General features: G+C 44.5%; 1 protein-coding gene across 3 annotated transcripts in view; it reads right to left on the bottom strand.

Moving 5' to 3' along the window:
• CNBD2 (cyclic nucleotide binding domain containing 2) overlaps positions 1–20,442 on the bottom strand; it is a 62,140-nt gene that overhangs the window by 37,940 nt on the left and 3,758 nt on the right. For 2 of the 3 annotated variants that reach the window (XM_061437445.1, XM_061437448.1), the window contains exons 3-4: positions 7,426–7,563; positions 4,400–4,453 (exon numbers count right to left, since the gene is read on the bottom strand). In XM_061437445.1, coding sequence (XP_061293429.1) covers positions 4,400–4,453; positions 7,426–7,563 — 192 coding nt within the window. Of the gene's footprint in view, positions 1–4,399; positions 4,454–7,425; positions 7,564–10,301; positions 10,532–20,442 lie in introns of those variants that run through there. The other variant, XM_061437446.1, reaches the window with a different exon arrangement.

Here is a 20,442-nt window from a genome sequence, read left to right as displayed (position 1 = left end):
GAGAATTCTGGTCATCACACCAGGAGCTCGGAAGCCGAGCACATCCACTCGGAAAGGTAGTGTAGCACAGTGGTTAAAAGCATACAGGCTTGGGTACCAGATGTTGGGTTTGAACTTGGTCCTGCTACTTCCCAGCCAGCTTTGTGTCCTGCACAAGTCTCTTCTGCCAGAGACCCAGTTTCCTTGTCTGATAATAACAGAAACTATATGGGCAAACCAGAGTTAATGTTGTCAAGGGCTTACAACATGCCTGATGCAGAGCAAGTGTTATGGAAATGTCACAGTTTCTTTTATGGTCCAAATCCATTCCTTCTTACTGTCAATAACCCATTAAGACTTCTATTATAGGGTCTATTTATGGCAAAACACAGATGCCTTTGGCTTCTATGAATCAGGCTCACTTGGGGCCCTAATTCCTCCAGGAAATCCTTGTTACCACCCTCAATCCTTGAGACCCCCTTCTGTGGATTCCTACAGATTGTTATTTAACTTTCTGAGTAAGTTCCATCACCTTAACTCCCATTAGCTGCTTAAGGGTAGGTGCGAATATTACAGTCATCCTTGTTCCTCGTATCCACTCGGGTGGGGCCGGGAGGAGTGGACTGGTTCCAGAACCCCTGTCAATACTAAAATCTGCTGTTGCTCAAGTCCTTCCCTTAATATGGTATAGTATCTGTATGTCCTCCTATATACTTTAAATCATTTCAAGATTACTTAAAATACCTAACGCAATGTAAACCCTACATAAATGTCATAAATACAATAAATAGTCACTGCCTGCAACTATTTATTCCAATTTTGCTTTTTGGAACTGTCTGGAATTTTCCTTTTCTGAATATTTTCTACCTATGGTGGGTTGGATCCGAGGATGTGGAACCTGCTACAGAGATACAGGGAGCTGACTGTATTCCCCGCCACAGACACAGACCGAGGCCGACCTAAGGAGCTCAAAAAAGTATCTGGAATGAAGAAAAGGAAGTACCACTCAAACACAGCCCCAACTGTTTCTCAAACACCATTTCTCAGCACCGTCAATTTCATTCACTGCAGGCCAGCCATTCCCTCACTGTGGTCCTCTAGCACAGCAGTCCCTAACCTTTTAGGCATCAGGGCCTGGTGTCGTGGAAGACATTTTTTTCACAGACCAGGTCAGGGGGATGGTTCAGGTGATAACGTGAGCGATGAGGACTGATGGGGAGTGGCAGCTAAAGCATCACTTGCTCGCCCACCACTCACCTCCTGTTGTGTGGCCCAGTTCCTAACAGGCCATGGATGGTAGCGGTCCACAACTCTGGGGTTGGGGACTCCTGCTCCAAAGTACAGGAAGGATAAAGGAAAATAAGAGGGGCCGTCCATAATCCTGGCACACAGAATGAGCCATTAACATGTGGCATTTGTGCGTGTGTGTGTACGTGTGCGCTCAGTCGTGTCTGACTCTTTACGACTCCATGGACTGTAGCCCCCCAGCCTCCTATGTCCATGGAATTTTCCAGCCAAGAATACTGGAGTGGTTGTCATTTCCTTCTCCAGGGGATCTTCCCGAGCCAGGGACCAAACTCACATCTCTTGCATCTTCTGAATTGGCAGGTGGATTCTTTCCCACTGTGCCACCTGGAATTCTTGCTTCCTGCCTTTTTCCTACGTATAAATAAAATTTTTGAAACTAACACAATATAATGACTATTTTCCATTAAAAACCAGAACAATAGATAGTTAAAATCCTCTTGTACCATGTCACACCTAATCCAGACCTGCTCTCCACCACTGGAATTAATCATTTATATATGCTACTTTTTATTATATTTATTTTTGACTCTGCTGGCTCTTCACTGCTGCGAGTGGGTTTTCTCTAGTTGCAGTGAGCAGGGGCTACTCTCTAGGTGCAGTGCGCGGGCTTCTCATTAAAGCGGCTTTTATCATTAGGGAGCACGGGCTCGATAGTTGTGGCACACGGGCTTAGTTGTTCCGAGGCATGTGGGATCTTCCCAGATCAGGGATCGAACCCGTGTCTCCTGTATTGGCAGGCAGATTCTTTACCACTGAGCCACCTGGGAAGCCCTATGTATACTATTACAAACTTATACATGTGCCCACAGAGTACATATAGAATGATTTTGCTTTTACTTACACAAATATTAAGACTGCTGACATTGTTTATGCAACTTACCTTTTTTTTCACTCAAAACTATGTTTTAGAAATGTGCCTGTTGTTTCCAGCGTCTCACAAATGGTATAATAAATGTGTCTGTGATTCTAAGCCTTGATAATTCTTAAGATTTTTTTGAGAAGTTTAGTATTAGTAGAGTCCTAATATGGACTATACTCAAGTTTAGTTTTCAAGTGTTATCCTGAGAGACAGCTTATATATGTATAAATATGTGTATCAGCTTGATTGATACATAATTTATATATGATTCACCACTGAAAGTGTCCGGATCAATTTTTAGTGTATTCAGAGTGGTACAGATATCACTATAATGAATTTTAGAGCCTTTGAATCACTCTAACAAGAAACCCGGTACCCATTACCAGTCACTCAAAGGGCAGGTTGGATGGCATCACCGACTCAAAGGGCACGAGTTTGAGCTAGCTCTGGGAGATGGTGACGGACAGGGAGGCCTGGCGTGCTGCAGTCCGTGGGGTTGCAAAGAGTCGGACACGACTGAGCGACTGAAGAACAACAACAAAACAGCAGGTTTTTAAAAAAAAAAAAAGTGAGGTCGCTCAGTCGTGTCCGACTCTTTGCGACCCCATGGACTGCAGCCTACCAGGCTTTTCCATCCCTGGGATTCTCCAGGCAAGAGTACTGGAGTGGGTTATTCTCCATCTCCATGTTGGAGACAGAGCCAGAGAGGCCTTGCCTATAAGGTGGACTTACCCTCTGCGTCCTCCTCTCTCCTGCTGCTGCTATGCACAGAATTGCCCACATCTCTAGAGCTCTGTGGCCCTCAGAAAGACCCCTAGTTTCTCCCATCTGAAGGGCAAAACTTGGGTAACCTTTCATGGCCAGCGTCAGACACTGTCTGGTCTTGAAATCTGAAGAAACTCAGAATTTGGATGATTTACTGTGCTTCACACATAATGGGACATGAGAAACTGGATTATGCCCAGTGGAGGCAGGCAATAGAAGCCACACCTTGATTCCAAGGGAGGAGAGGGGAGCAGAGCGATCCAGGTGGCCCTGTACCTGTTAGAAAGCTCTGTGCTCCCTGCTCTTCCTGAGAGGAAAACCAGCATGGCTTCTCCAGGCCATGGTTGAGTCAGGTCTATGGGGGTGAGAACTGCAGATCTTTCCTATAAATAGCGAAGCCCCTTTAAAGTTGATATTAAATTTCAAATTTTAATTTAATATCCAGGATTTGTTGGAGAGAAGCTGGGAACATAATAATGCTTGAAATTCGGAGAACAAATCGCACAGGCCAAGTCACACGATGCTGGGAAAGATGGAAGGCAGGAGGAGAAGGGGACAACAGAGGAGGAGATGGTCGGATGGCATCACCAACTCGATGGCCAGGAGTTTGAGCAAGCTCCAGGAGATGGTGACAGACAGGGAAGCGTGCTGCAGTCCACGGGGTCACAAAGTCGGACACAACTGAGCGACAGAACAACCGAACAACAACCACAAAGTCGCGTGAAGGCATTCCCTCCTCAGGTGGCCACCCAAGCCCAGGGTGAGGACAGACGTGCCCAGCACCTCTCGGAAAGTCTGGGCAGTTCACACACAGGTCAGGGCTTCTCCCGCCTCACTGGTTATTTCTCCTGTCTGCAACTCTCACATCCTCTGCTTCGCCTTCCACTCTTTCCCACTGGTCCAAGCGCAGGAGATCTCCCCCGCTGCTTCGGCTCAGCTATAAAGCAACAGTGTGGACTTCCCTGCTGGTCCAGTGGTTAAGAATCCGCCTGCCAGTGAAGACAACATGGGTTCGACCCCTGGTCGAAGAGAAGATCTCAGATGCCAGGGAGCAACTAAGCCTGTGCACCGCAACCACAAGCCTACGTGCCCAGAACCTGTGCTCTGCAACAAGAGGAGCCACCGCAATGAAAAGCCCACGCACTGCAGCCAGAGAAAAGTCCATGCACAGCCAAAAATCTAATTAAAAAGTAATAACAATAATAAAGTAAAATTTTAAAAATAATGAATATTAAAATAAATAAAGCAACAATGGGTTCAGGGTGGAGGGGGGGCTCACAGTCTTGGGATGCCAGAACTGAAAGGGACCACTGAGAGCAACTATTTCATGGGTGAGGAAGCTAAGTGGCTAGCTCGGGATGGCACACTGGGTTGGTAGCAGAACTTGATCTGAACCCAGCAGTCCTGACACCCAGCCCACAGCTTCTCTGAGACTATGAGGCAGAAAAAAAAAATTCCCAGCAGAAGGTCAGAGCTTTCTATACATACCGACTCTGCAACGAAGTCCATAGTATCAAATGTGATTCGGCCTTCTTTCTTCTTCTGGAAAAAAACAAAAACAAAAAAGGAGAGGAAGGAGAATCAGCCAGACTGCTTCTAGAATTTTGCATTGAGACCCTTCTGTGTAACTAGACCACCATGCAAGGCAGGCAGCCTTGAGAAATGCCCACCTCTGCTCAAAAGCCCAACTCTACACAAGACTTGGGACCAGAACTGACAATATGTTATTATGGAGGCAGAGAGAGAGAGAGCAGGGGTGGGGAGAGGGAAAGGAGGACAAAGAGAGGGTGGAGGGGAAGCCAAAAGAGGAAACAGAAGCAAAAGAGAAAGGGAGGGAAGTACAGTAAGTCCCCTACATTCCGAGACCACCTTTGTAAGTCCAGTTTGTTCTAAGTCCAACAAACAGCCTGGAAACCCAACTAACACCATCAGCTGCATAGTACTGTACTGTAATAGGTATGTAATACTTTCCACACAAATAATGCCTAAAAAACAAACAAAAAAATACAGAAAACATTTTTAATCTGACAGTACAGTATCTTGAAAAGCACAGTAGTGCAGTGCAACAGCTGGCACAGAGGGGCTGGCATCGACTGAACAGGCAAGAAGAGTTACCTACTGGAGGAGGAAGAGGAGGTGGGAGATGGTAGAGCTGAAGGGTGTCAGCAGAAGGAGACAGAGGGCCAGCTACAATTTCACTCACATCTGACATTGATGGGATGCACGTATGCACCTTTGAAAGTTCACAAATTGAAGGTTTCTTCGTAGGGAACTTACTGTATGGAAGGGGAAAGAATGAACAGAAAGAGGGATAAAACAGGAAGGAACAAATGAAGCCTATCTTCGCTAAGTGCCTATAGCAAGCCAGGCACGGCTTATTTTATTCCATTTCATCATCAGGACAAAGCAGGTAGTACTGAGCAGCCCCGCTGGGGATTTGAAGTGGATGAAGGAAGTTGCCCAAGAATCACACAATGAAATGGTCCTGGCCTAAAGGATGGCCAGGGAGAAGAGGTGTAGGAGGTCTTAGGGATGAGCTAATCCAACCCTATTTCCTAACAGATGCAGGGAGGATGTGGAAAGAGTAGGGAAAGGGGCAGAGAAAGAGGGAAAATGCTATGATGGGGGAGAAGAAGGGAAAACAGGGACAAATAAGGCCCTGGCCACCATCCCGTGCTACACTAGGGAAAGTGGAAAGTGAAGTTGCTCAGTCATGTCTGACTCTGTATGACCCCATGGAATTCTCCAGGCCAGAATACTCAAGTAGGTAGCCTTTCCCTTCTCCAGGGGATCTTCCCAACCCAGAGATGGAACCCAGGTCTCCCGCATTGCAAGCAGATTCTTTACCAGCTGAGCCACACTAGGACCCTCATTCGTTTCTCTGAGCACACCTCACTCCTCCCCCAGAGCCCACTTGGATCCCTGTCTTCCTCCATTTATAGTTTGTGCATCCATCTGGTGCTTCTCAGGGAGGCTGATGAAAGAAAGATATAGTATTCACAGAGGTCTGGACTCATATATTTCACTGAAAACTAGTCTATGGCTCTCTGCCTGACGCTACTCCCTAGCCCGCCGGGTTCCCTGCCCGGAAGCTGTATGACCCCCATAGGCTGGCCCATACAGACAGGGCAACGTTGTTAAGTTTATCCTCGCACTCCCTTGATGACAAGCCTGTCATCTGGTCTTCAGCTTCCAGGTGCCCAGGCATCACCCCAAGTCTGGTAACCCAGAGACTCCTGGTCTCCAGGGCCCTTCCCTTCACCACCGTGTGACAGCCTGTACCAGAATGTCCTTCCTGAGGTTACGGTTCTCCTACTCTATCCCTTCTCATCTCAGGGCAGAATCTGGCTGCAGACTTGTTAGCAGCATAGCATAGCATCTTCAAAACATGTGAATTTCAATGTCTTTAGATGGGGCAAATCCTTCTCCTCCAGCTGCCCCCAGGTGCCTACTTCCTGCTACATCTTCAACTCAGCCATGGACACACAGTTACATTACCTGCTGTCCCCTTAGAGCCCAATCTAAGACACTTCCCTGTCCCCCATCACCACCCCCTGTGACCCCCTCATTGGCTGCTAGCCTTCAGAAACCATGCCGGGAAATACTTCGGAGGGAATCACCAGATGTAGTGGGGGAGGTGGGGCTGGGTTTAGTCACTTTTGGCAAACAGGATTCTGGGTAGGGTTTGTCCAGGAACTGGATGAGGAAACTTTGGAGCCCCGGATAGTAATGAACACACCTTTGGGGACCCAGAACAACTTAACAGAAAGGTGAACTTTTTTGAGCCAAAAAGGGCCTCAGGATCCACTGCTGGGATAAAATATCTGAAATTGAGACCTTCTAGAAAATCTAGAAAGCATGGTCACCAGGATGGCCCTGCAAATGTCTCCTTCTTGTCCAGGTGGAGGGACAGGACAGAAGGAAAGAAGGCAGACAAGATGAAGTTGGGAGGTACGTGGGAAATCCTGGCTCCATTGTGACTCCCAGGATTCTTCTGGCCGTTTTGATCGCCCTTGGAAAGGAGATGGCTCCTTCCCCACTCCTGATGCTTCTCTCCATGTGGAGGGAGTTGTACTAGGAGAACATGACTAGCCCTGCTCCTTTCACATTGAGAGGGAGTAACTTAAAACTCTCTGGTGAATCTCGAAGAAGAAATAGACCACAGTCACCCCCACCTCCCTCCCTTCGAGCCCACATTCCGCTCTGCCCATCTCTGCTATGAAAAGAGGGCAGGAAACCCAGCTACTGCAGTGGAGGCCTGCCTTGGCCCAACACTGCCCCGACTGGGGTCGTCGGTAACACTGTCTCATTCTGGGGTTTAGTATTAGGTAATCATCTGGCTTGATGACACCCAATGTGAGTTTCATCATCAATACAAGTGGCAGCCGGTTCTCCCAGCTGTTTCATCCTTTGTCTTCTCTCTCAGTTGATTCAGAACCTGGGCTGGGAAGTGAGGTGCTATTTGTTGGACCCCTTTAAACCCTCTTATAAACCTACTAAGCCCAGCAGCTTACATCCCAGAAAGAGAAGATAGGGTGCTTTCTGTGAGCAGTCTCAATGATCTGATATTCCCGAAATCCCCTGAGGCCTTGACGGAACATTTTACACACTCGGTTCATCATGATGATGTCCATGGAGAGGTGGTACAGACCCTGTGGAAACAAAACAAACACGATCCCTGGAAACCAGCTGATTTCAACAGCCAACAGCAAGCTGGATAGTGCTGAGCAAGGTGAAATGTAACAGGATTAAATGCAGTGCTGCTGCTGCTGCTGCTGCTGCTGCTACTGCTAAGTTGCTTCAGTCATGTCCGACTCTGTGCGACCCCATAGATGGCAGCCCACCAGGCTCCCCCGTCCTTGGGATTCTCCAGGCAAGAACACTGGAGTGGGTTGCCATTTCCTTCTCCATACCTACATCTTCAGGAAGTTTTCAAGTCTGCTGAAATCCTATTGGTAGCTTGAAATTGACCAGTATGGGAGTATTTATGCCCTAGAAACTGGCAACTATTATCGATGGGGCATCTCCCTCTCCAGGAGCCAGGTGTTGAAATATTCACCAGCCCGGCTTTAGTTAAGTCCTTCACTTCGGTCCAATAATGTGCACAAGTAACCGCAGGCAGTGAGGGGTGATGGGGAAAGCCTGCACCCTGAACTCCGATGGATCTGCAGGAGATGCAACACTGTTGGCTCTGAAGACAAAGGGAGGGGCCCTGAGGCAAGGAATGTGGGTGGTCTCTAAAAGACAGGAAGTCAAAGAAACGAATTCCTTCTTCCATCCTCAAGAATGGAACACAGACCTGCTAACATCTGGATTTTAATACGTGCCAGACTTCCAGCCTCCCTCAGATAATAAATGCGTGCTGTGGGTACTTCCCTGGTGATTCAGTGGTTAAGACTCCATGCTTCCACAGCAGGGGCCATGGGTTCAATCCCTGGTCAGGGAACTAAGATCCCACGTGCTGCGCAGTGCGGCCAAAAAGTGTTGGTTGCTCAGTTGTGTCTGACTCTTTATGACCCCACGGACTGTATCCTGCCAGGCTCCTCTGTCCACGGGATTCTCCAGGTGAGAATACTGGAGTGGGTTGCCATTTCCTTCAGCCAAAAAATTAAAAATAAACATGTGTTGTTCTCAGTCACTGAACTGTGGTACAGCCCTCAAAGAGAAAACTCATGTAGCACTAATCCAAGAGAGGCCATCCTGTCTTTTCTCTGGAATTTGGATTTGGAGCTGGGAACAAATCTCTCCATCCCAGTGTGAACTGAGGATTAAGGGAGTCTTCCTCTACCTGCCAAGTAGGCATGGGTAACAGGGAAGCAAGTTCAACATCAAAGAGACAAACCTAGATTATAACACAATCTCCACATCAACTCACCCAGTTTCCTCAAAAAGTCAATCTCGCGAGGAAAAAAATAAAGTATGAGGGATGTTCTAGACTAATAATACTCCAAACAAGTACAAAACATGAACCCTGGCTGGCTCCTGGTTCATAACAACAAGCTGTGAAAGCTATGTTAGGGGCAGATAAGAAAACTCCATTCGATAAAGTCACAGGACTGGACATGGCACTAGCGTGTGTCTGGGTCACTGTGGGTAAAACACCTTTTTTCCGAGTGGAGAAAAGGTGAAATGAGCTGCCATGTATGAAACCACTTTGAAAAATGGGCCGCACACGGCAGCTGCTTATGGATGCACACGTTTGTAATAAAATTGTAACATACAGAGAGGAAAGAGACACATAGGCTTCTGGAAAGTGATTGCCAGTGAGAAAGGGAGTGCGACGGTGAGGCACTTTGTCTGTAACTATAATACTTTTTAAAAATATTTATTTTTCTGCTCTGGGTCTTAGTTGCAGCATGTGGGATCTGGTTCCCTGACCAGGGATTGAATCTAGACCCCTTGCATTGGGAGCGTGGATTCTTAGCCACTGACCACAAGGGAAGTCCCAGTAACTGAACAATTTTTTAAAAAATCATATATCTAAAGGAAATATGGGGAAAAGCTTTATCAATACAATTTAATATTTATTGGGAATTCCCTGGTGATCCAGAGGTCAGGACTCTGCACTCTCACTGTGGGCACATGTTTGATCCCTGGTCTGGGAACTAAGATCCCACAAGCTGCATAGTGTGGCCAAAAAAAACAATAACAAAATTTTTAAATAAAATTAATATTGATTGAATACAATTGGCCATTGTCAGGCACTATTCTAAGCCTGTTACATGTATTGACTTACTGAACCCTCAACAATAAATCAGTGCAGTAGGTTACTAATGTTATCATTACCCTTTACAGAAGAGAAAAGAGGCACAGCAAATCAAGTAACCTGCCTAATACTATTATTAGTCACATGACTAATAGGTGATAGGGATTGGGAGGATTGCTTTGTTTTTGAACAGTTTTTTTTGTTTTTTTTTTTAAAGTTGCATCTATTTATTTATTCATTCGGCCGCCCAGCATGGCATGTGGAAACTTAGTTACCCAACCAAGGATAAGATCCCACACCCCCTGCACTGGAAGCTCAGAAGTCCCAGTGATAGAGATTTGAACCCAGGAAGTCTGGCTCCAGAGTCCATAAGTTTAATCTATTACCCTACCCTGACGCTGGGCATTATTCTCTCTCAATCTCCTACTAGTAAGAAGGGTGAGTTCAGAGCAGTTCTTAGGGGCTCCAAGTGCAGCCAATGCCAAGGGCAGAGTAGGCTGCAGGGCAGGGGTGAGAGTTCAGTCTTTCTGAAGCCTAATCTGAAACTCTCTCCTTTGCAACTCCAACAGGTACAGGGCGGCCTTGTTTATCCAAGGCCACCTCCTATGCCTGCATCTCCCTTTTTCAAAATACCTATCTGTTCAATCTTCCACTCTTCCTCCCAGGGCCCTTGACACTCCTCACCAATTTCTTCCTCAGGATCTGCCAGGAACGGGACACCATATATCTATTCATGGTTCCTGAATTGGCAAACGGCACAGCAATCCTTTTGCCTTTCAAGGGTAGGACCACAAATCTCTCCCAAGAATCCAGTTATACTAGAAACCAAAGCTTCCCTCAGTGGCAAGGTAAGAGCTCCTATCCATTCCTCATACCCGACCACAGTGGCTAGAAGCCTTGTTCTAACGAATCTATTCTCAGAACCTCCTTATGTCACATTCCAAGATTCTGGAAGGAAGACAGGGTAACGGGAAGTAATTGGAATCTGGGAATCTAACATTTAGTGAGCACTCAGACCCATTATTTCAATTAATCCTCACAACTATTCCAGGGTGAGGGGCTTTGTACCCACTTCCTATGTGAGGCTGAGGCTCCAAGTAGCTAAATGACTGCAGAGTCGGGGCCAGCTCAGAGAAAGTAGGAGGCTTCTGGGATAGGGGTAGGGGCATCCAAAATCTCAGCCTGGGGACCACTCTGGGGATTAGAAATTGGAGACAACCCTGGAGGGTACGTACGTGGCACTATCTCATAAATCTTATTAAATCAGGAACACTCAGCAAATTGGAAGTCCTCAACTAAATGGGGTGCCAAGTGTTAAAAGGAACTGGATGGGGGACTTCCCTGGTGGTGCAGGGGTTAAGACTCTGCACTCCTGATGTAAGGGGCCTGAGTTCAATCCCTGGCCGGGGAACCTAGATCCCACCTGCCCCAACTAAAGATTCTGCATTCTGCAACTAAGACCCAGGGCAGCCAAATAAATTTTGTTTTTTTTTTTTTTTAACAAAAGGAACTTGGTGACTGGAACTCAATGACTCTGAGGTCCTTCCAAAAGTACAGTACTTAAGTTCTAAAATACTTTTTTCTACTAGATCAAACATGACATTGTTACTGGTTAGTTGTTACATGATCTCCCACTCTTTGGGACCCCATGGACTGCAGCACGCCAGGTTTCCCTATCCTTCACTATCTCCTGGAGTTTGCTCAAACTATGTCCATTGAATAGGTGATGCTACCCAGCCATTTAATCCTCTGCTGCCCTCTTCTCCTTTTGCCCTCAATCTTTTCAAGCATCAGGATCTCTTCCAATGTGTCAGCCCTTAGTATCAGATGGCCAAAGTACTGGAGTTTCAGCCTCAGTCAATCCTTCCAATGAATATTCAGGACTGATTTCCTTTAGGATTGATTGATTTGATCTCCTTGTAGTCCAAGGTACTCTCAGGAGTCCCCTCCCTTTTGAGCCTCCCTCCCCACCTCCCAGCCCATCCCACCCCTCTAGGTTGTCACAGAGCACCAGGTTTGAGCTCCCTGCATCATACAGAAAATTCCCACTGGCTCTGTATTTTACACATGCTAATGTATATGTTTCAATGTTACTCTCTCAATTTGTCCCATCCTCTTCTTCCCTGTGTCCACCAAATGTTTCTTAAACTGTTCCAGAGCACAAAAAGAAGGAAAACTATCAAATTCTATTTATTAATAATAGGTAAGGAGAAATTGACAACTGAGGCCTGATAAAGGTAGCATAAAAAGAGAAAGCTAGAGATTTATCTCATTTATGAATATTGCTTTTAAAATCTTAAATAAATTGAGCAAATGGAATTGAACAGCACATTCTAAAATAACATATTATTTCAGGAAGGCAAGGATGGTCAATAGAGAGTCCATAAATATAATTTCTGTTAGCATGACTAAGGAGAAAAATCATCTGATCTTCTTCATACTTTAAAAACCATTTCTGACAGAGGCTGAGTACCAAAGAATTGACTGTGGCAGTTCTTCTAACTGTGGTGCTGGAGAAGACTCTTGAGAGTCCCTTGGACAGCAGAGAGATCAAACTGGTCAATCCTAAAGGAAATGAACCCTTCGTTGGAAGAACTGATGCTGAAGCTAAAGCTCCAATACTTTGGCCACTTGATGCAAAGAGCCAGCTCATTGGAAAAGACCCTGATGCAGGAAAGACTGAAGGCAGGAGCAGAAGGGGATGACAGAGGATGAGATGGTTAGATGGCATCACCTATTTAATGGACATTGAGTTTGAGTAAACTCCAGGAGATGGTGAAGGACAAAGAAGCCTGGCATGCTGCAGTCCATGGGGTCACAAAGAATCAGACACAACTGAGCGACTAAACAATATTAATGAGCACGTCACTCGGTATCTAGTGCTCCAATGTGCTGGGGACCTTAGCAAGCCTGCACAGAACATGCCTCTCTCAAGAGGAAGAAATTTCCCTCTGCCTTTCTAGGTTCTTCTGGCTGGTCTAAAAATTAAACTGATATGAGACAGATTAACAAGAGAAAATTACACAGAAGTTTAATAACATGTATTCTTGGAAGAAACCCAGGAAAACTGAGTAATTTGCCAAAATGGCCAAAATCCTCACTTTAAATTTCAGCTTCTTTGGCTAAAAACAAAAGAGGATGTTAGGGGGGCTTCCCTGCTGGCCCAGGGGCTAAGACACCACGCTCCCAATGCAGGGGACCAGAGTTCGATCCCTGGTCAGGAAACTAGATCCCACATGCCACAAGTAAGTGTCTGCACGCCGCTACTGAAAGATCCTGCATGCCACAACTAAGATCCACCACAGACAAATAAATTAATAATAATTAATTTTTAAAAAGAAGATGCTGGGGGTTGTGATTTGGGACTTGAAAAGAAAGACAATTTCATATGGAGATAGAAAAAAACAAATGTTTGATAAACACGTTTGCCAGCCTTGCACACACAATGGTGTAACCAGGGAGGGTTAATTTTTACTTTAACTCTTGTTTTTGCCCATTTTGTTATAATCACACATAATGGCCTGCCTCAGAGAACCCTGCCCCCTCTGCATGACCCTTACACTAAAGTGCCGTTCTTCAGTTCACAGGGAGATCTGACCCTGCCCACCTGTGAATGACTGTAAGGAAAAGAAACGAACACATCCCCCCTGCCTGAGGCTTGCCAGGCTAGGAGATAAATATTTGCAAGAATTCAATGGTCTTTTACTTTGTTTCCTCAGCTACCCCCATCTCTGACCCATAAAAGAACCTGACATCCAGGCCCCCCAAAAGATGGTTATTTTGAGGTATGAATTTGTCATCTTCTCCGTCAGCCAGCTTTCGTATTCCTTGCCTCAACACCTCGTCCCTGGGATTCACTGGCCTCTCGTGCAGTGAGCAAAGTGAGTTTGGACTGGGTAACAATGGCACATGCAATAGATTCTGATTGCTAAAGTCCTTTGAGTTTCCTCCACCACACTCAGTTCATATTCTTTGAAGGTATCTCTGGTATTAGCTCTATTCCAGGTCCTTTATCTAAATTTTCTAGGCAGCTAAGGGGGTGGTGGTGGGAGTGGGGGTAAAAAGAAAGGTTCCTGAGGTTTCTGTTTCTTAAAAATAATCAGATTAATCTTAATGCCAAAAAGACACATTTTGGGGTGGCAAATTTTGCTTCCCTACACCTCAAAGCTGTCTCACTGGTTGAGGGCTGCTCGTAAAGGCATTCAGTTCAGTTCAGTCACTCAGTCGTGTCCAGCTCTTTTCGATCCCATGGACTGCAGCATGCCAGGCTTCCCTATCCATCACCAACTCCCGGAGTTCACTGAAACTCATGTCCATTGAGTCGGTGATGCCATCCAACCATCTCATTCTCTGTTGTCCTCTTTTCCTTCCACCTTCAATCTTTCCCAGCATCAGGGTCTTTTGAATGAGTCAGTTCTTCGCATCAGGTGGCCAAAGTATAGGAGTTTCAACTTCAGCATCAGTCCTTCCAATGAATATTCAGGACTGACTTCCTTTAGGATCAATTGGTTGGATCTCCTTACAGTCCAAGGGACTCTCAAGAGTCTTCTCCAACACCACAGTTTAAAAGCATCAATTCTTTGGTGCTCAGCTTTCTTCACAGTCCAACTCTCACATCCATACATGATCATTGGAAAAACCATAGCCTTGACTAGATGGACCTTTGTTGGCGAAGTACTGTCTCTGCTTTTTAGTATGCTGTCTAGGTTGGTCATAGCTTTTTTTCCAAGGAGCAAGCGTCTTTTAATTTCATGGCTGCAGTCACCATCTGCAGTGATTTTGGAGCCCAAGAACATAAAGTTTCTCACTGTTTCCATTGTTTCCCCATCTATTTCCCATGAAATGATGGGACCGGATGCCATGATCTTAATTTCCTGAATGTTGAGTTTTAGGCCAGCATTCACTCACCAGCATTCTGGGCCGAGCAATCTAGTGGCAGAAAAAGCCCTCTGGCAAAGGTGTTCAGAGTGGGAACTCATCTCCTTAATGAAGAAATGGCAAGTACCAAGAAGACATGGAGAATTGAAGTCAATAGAGGAGGCCTGGGACTGAGGTCTCAGGGAGAGAGAGCTGGCAGAGTTTAGAGTGCTCTAGAGGTCCTGCATCTTGAAGGCAGAACCAACACCATCTGCTCTTGAACACTGGGGCCGTGATGAAAGAGCTGGCTCTGAGAGCTTTCCTGATACTACTGGCACCAAGGAAAAGCAAGGCATGTGAGCTGACCAGGGAAATACACAGACACAGACATGCTAGTTTTGCAACCTTGCAGCTGTCAAGCTCCATCTGCCAGCATGAGGAAAAACTAAACCAATTCACTCACACAAAACTCATGTCCTAAGGAGTTTCAGTAATGACTTTAAAAGACTTCCTGCCAGCCTATAATTCTACTCTAGTCCCTTCTCCATGCACAATTCCAACAAAGATCTTGACCAGGAAGAACTCACTTCATTTAAAGGGGAGTTACAGTAAACAGATAAAATAAACAAACAGCATCAGATCTATATAAATATATTACAGAAAAACTGGAAATGGAGGCAGGGAACAAGAAAAACAAAATGTTAAATGAAAGGCACTCACCAGAAAAAAATTAACATGAAACAGATGATAATCATGAAAAACAAAGGACTCAAAGGGCTTAATGAATTTTAAAGCAAGAGATCAAAGCGAAGACGCAATAGTTCAAAGCAGAGATGATGAAGCAACTGGAGGAGATGGCATTGGCAGAGCTTAGGAAATGAAGTACTTTTTTTAAAAAAGCACCTTACAAGTGAAGGTCATTTCAGAAACATCAAAAAGGAAACGAGCCTTGCTGAATACAGAGGATAAGATTGCAAAAAGCAAGGGAAGGAGCTGGAAATGAGTAATTAAAAGGGAACCAAGGAATAATATAGCCAAACAGTACAGATATACAGAGGGTGAGAAAGTAGGAGGGCTGAGTACATGGGTTTCTTCAACTTTTATAGTTGTAAATCTTGTTACCCTTTATACCCGATAAACCAAGAAACAGATGTCTAAGCATATTTAAAGACATTAATATAGGGCTTCCCCGTTGGTTCAGTGGTAAAGAATCCGCCTGCCAATGCAGGAGACACGGGTTCAATCCCGGGTCTGGGAAGATCCCACATGCTACAGAGCAACTAAGCCCATGTGCCACAACTACCGAGCCGGCACTCTAGAGTCTGGGAACCACAACTACCGAAGCCCCCGTGTCCTTAGAGCCCGCGCTTGGCAACAAGAGAAGCCACCGCAGAGAGAAGCCCACACACCGAAACTACAGTCGCCCCTGCTCACCGCAACCAGAGAAAAGCCTGAGCAGCAATGAAGACCCAGCACAGCCAAAATAAGTTCAAAAAAGCAACAAATAAAATCATATATGTATATATAAGACATTAATATAATCTATTCAAATGAATGAATCAGTATTTTAAGTACTAAAATCAGTCAAGTATAATAAGGAATACAGAGCTACTGGTAGAGCACCACAGTGAAAACAGTTTCATTAAAACTGGGAACTAGGAGGATTGCATACAGATCGGTGAAAGAAGAAAGAAGCAAACAGATAATGAAGTATGTAGGCTTCTGAATTTACACTGGTTCATCAAGAATGAGAATCCCTAAAAACAAGAGTTAATTACAAAATAATTACATACCTAGGGTCTAAATCAGTAATCTTCTCCAGTTCAGCAAAACATCAAAAGATAAAATAGATCTGCATCTCAAGATCAAACATAGATCATAAAAAAAAAAAGGTTAGCAAAAAGAAGTTAATAGTCGGTAGGAGACCAGAGCAAGCCTCTTGGACTTCATAATAAAAAACTAAATATACACAGATGCACAGAACAACCTAGGAGCTTTTTATTCAAACCACATTAGCTGAACCTGTTTTCTCTTCACCACAAGCACAGCTGGGCCCCTGGAATAATATATGTAGTATGTGGTGTAATGTAAGTGAAATAGAATTACTAAATCTAAATTTTGTTGAAAATCTGAATTTCTTGTCCACTGATAACTTATCTTTTATATATATATATATGTATTTATTTTATTTTTGACATGTACACGTTACTTTTATTTACTATTTTTTTGGCTGTGCTGGGTCTTCATTGCTGACACAGGCTTTTTCTATTTGCAGAGAGTGGGGGCTACTCTCTAATTGTGGGGTTTTTTCCTGTTGCAGATGCTGTAAAGAGCAATATTGCATAGGAACCTGGAACGTCAGGTCCATGAATCAAGGCAAATCGGAAGTGGTAAAACAAGAGATGGCAAGAGTGAACATCGACATTCTAGGAATCAGCAAACTGAAATGGACTGGAATGGGTGAATTTAACTCAGATGACCGTTATATCTACTACTGCGGGCAGGAATCCCTCAGAAGAAATGGAGTAGCCATCAAGGTCAACAAAAGAGTTCGAAACGCAGTACTTGGATGCAATCTCAAAAACGACAGAATGATCTCTGTTCGTTTCCATGGCAAACCATTCAATATCACAGTAATCCAAGTCTATGCCCCAACCAGTAATGCTGAAGAAGCTGAAGTTGAACGGTTCTATGAAGACCTACAAGAGCTTTTAGAACTAACATCCAAAAAAGATGTCCTTTTCATTGTAGGGGACTGGAATGCAAAAGTAGGAAGTCAAGAAACACTTGCAGTAACAGGCAAATTTGGCCTTGGAATACGCAATGAAGTGGGGCAAAGACTAATAGAATTTTGCCAAGAAAATGCACTGGTCATAGCAAACACCCTCTTCCAACAACACAAGAGAAGACTCTACACATGGACATCACCAGATGGTCAACACCGAAATCAGACTGATTATATTCTTTGCAGCCAAAGATGGAGAAGCTCTATACAGTCAACAAAACAAGACCAGGAGCTGACTGTGGCTCAGATCATGAACTCCTTATTGCCAAATTCAGACTGAAATTGAAGAAAGTAGGGAAAACCACTAGACCATTCAGCTATGACCTAAATCAAATCCCTTATGATTATACAGTGGAAGTGAGAAATATATTTAAGGGCCTAGATCTAATAGATAGAGTGCCTGACGAACTATGGACTGAGGTTGTGACATTGTACAGGAGACAGGGATCAAGACCATCCCCATGGAAAAGAAATGCAAAAAGCAAAACGGCTGTCTGGGGAGGCCTTACAAATAGCTGTGAAAAGAAGAGAAGTGAAAAGCAAAGGAGAAAAGGAAAGATATAAGCATCTGAATGCAGAGTTCCAAAGAATAGCAAGAAGGGATAAGAAAGCCTTCCTCAGCAATCAATGCAAAGAAACAAAGGAAAACAACAGAATGGGAAAGACGAGAGATCTCTTCAAGAAAATTTGAGATACCAAGGGAACATTTCATGCAAAGATGGGCTCGATAAAGGACAGAAATGGTATAGACCTAACAGAAGCAGAAGATATTAAGAAGAGGTGGCAAGAATACACAGAACTGTACAAAAGAGATCTTCATGACCCAGATAATCATGATGGTGATCACTCACCTAAAGCCAGATATCCTGGAATATGAAGTCAAGTGGGCCTTAGAAAGCATCACTACGAACAAGGCTAGTGGAGGTGATGGAATTCCAGTTGAGCTATTCCAAATCCTGAAAGATGATGCTGTGAAAGTGCTACACTCAATATGCCAGCAAATTTGGAAAACTCAGCAGTGGCCACAGGACTGGAAAATGTCAGTTTTCATTCCAATCCCAAAGAAAGGCAATGCCAAAGAATGCTCAAACTACCACACAATTGCACTTATCTCACATGCTAGTAAAGTAATGCTCAAAATTCTCCAAGCCAGGCTTCAGCAATACATGAATCGTGAACTTCCTGATGTTCAAGCTGGTTTTAGAAAAGGCAGAAGAACCAGAGACCAAATCGCCAACATTCGCTGGATCATCAAAAAAGCAAGAGAGTTCCAGAAAAACATCAGACCACCTAATCTGCCTCTTGAGAAATTTGTATGTAGGTCAGGAAGCAACAGTTAGAACTGGACATGGAACAGCAGACTGGTTCCAAACAGGAAAAGGAGTACGTCAAGGCTGTATATTGTCACCCTGCTTATTTAACTTATATGCAGAGTACATCATGAGAAACGCTGGGCTGGAAGAAGCATAAACTGGAATCAAGATTGCCGGGAGAAATATCAATAACCTCAGATATGCAGATGACACCACCCTTATGGCAGAAAGTGAAGAGGAACTAAAAAGCCTCTTGACGAAGGTGAAAGAGGAGAGTGAAAAAGTTGGCTTACAACTCAACATTCAGAAAACGAAGATCATGGCATCTGGTCCCATCATTCATGGGAAATAGATGGGGAAACAGTGGAAACAGTGTCAGACTTTATTTTGGGGGGCTCCAAAATCACTGCAGATGGTGACTGCAGCCATGAAATTAAAAGACGCTTACTCCTTGGAAGAAAAGTTATGACCAACCTAGATAGCATATTCAAAAGCCGAGACATCACTTTGCCAACAAAGGTCTGTCTAGTCAAGGCTATGGTTTTTCCTGTGGTCATGTATGGATGTGAGAGTTGGACTGTGAAGAAAGCTGAGCGCCAAAGAATTGATGCTTTTGAACTGTGGTGTTGGAGAAGACTCTTGAGAGTCCCTTGGATTGCAAGGAGATCTTACCAGTCCATTCTGAAGGAGATCTGACCAGTCCATTCTGAAGGACATCAGCCCTGGGATTTCTTTGGAAGGAATGATGCTAAAGCTGAAACTCCAGTACTTTGGCCACCTCATGCGAAGAGTTGACTCATTGGAAAAGACTCTGATGCTGGGAGGGGTTGGGGGCAGGAGGAGAAGGGGACGACAGAGGATGAGATGGCTGGATGGCATCACTGACTTGATGGACGTGAGTTTGAGTGAACTCCAGGAGATGGTGATGGGCAGGGAGGCCTGGCGTGCTGCGATTCACGGGGTCGCAAAGAGTCGGACACGACTGAGTGACTGAACTTCCTGTTGCAGAGCAGAGGCTCTAGTTGCATGGGCTTCAGTAGTTGTGGCTCACAAGCTCAGTTGCTCTGAGGCATGAATCTCCAGAGAATTATTCTGAATTAAAAAAAAAAAACAAAAACCCAGTCCCCAAAAGTTACATACTACATGACTCCATTTATATAACATTTTGAAATGAAAAAAATTAAAGAGACGAAGAACAGATTAGTGTTACCTATGGTTGGGAATACGGGGTATGGGAGAGGAATGGGCATGATTATAAAGCAGCAGCATGAGGGATCTTTGTGGTGATCAAACATTTCTAGATATTGATGGTAGAACAGTTACATGAATTTATACATAGGACAAAACTGCACAGGCCTCCACACATATACAAATGAGTGCATATAAAACTGGCGAACACTGAATAATGATTATGTCAATGTCAACTCTCTGGTTTTGTACAACTATATTGTACTATGGGTATACAAAATGTTACCATTGGGGAAAACTGAGTGAAGTCTGCACTCTTTTTGCAATTTTCTACAACTCTATGATTATTTCCAAATAAAATGCTTTAAAAAAAAAAAAAAAAGGTATCCAGGCTTCTGTTCCAAAAGCCCCAAACTGTGTGCCATCAAAAGACACCAGTCTCTAAAAGAGACAGGAAATCATATTGGAGCTCTCTCTTCACAGAGATGGTCTGCAATCCACTGCTTGTCCTCTAATCAACACTTACTGAGTGTCAGCTGGGAGTCGGGCCTTGTGTTGGAAGCTAAGTGATACAAAATGAATGATTTATGATCCATTTCTATGCTCTCCCAACCTAATGCTAATTGTTGTTCAGCCACTAAGTCATGTCCAACTCTTTGCAACCCCCTGGACCGCAGCACAC

Source organism: Bos javanicus, chromosome 13 (genome assembly GCF_032452875.1).
Source record: "Bos javanicus breed banteng chromosome 13, ARS-OSU_banteng_1.0, whole genome shotgun sequence".
In the NCBI taxonomy this organism is placed as follows: Eukaryota; Metazoa; Chordata; class Mammalia; order Artiodactyla; family Bovidae; genus Bos; species Bos javanicus.
The sequence above is the reverse complement of the archived record's forward strand: the minus strand, read 5'-3'. Positions and strand labels throughout refer to the sequence as shown.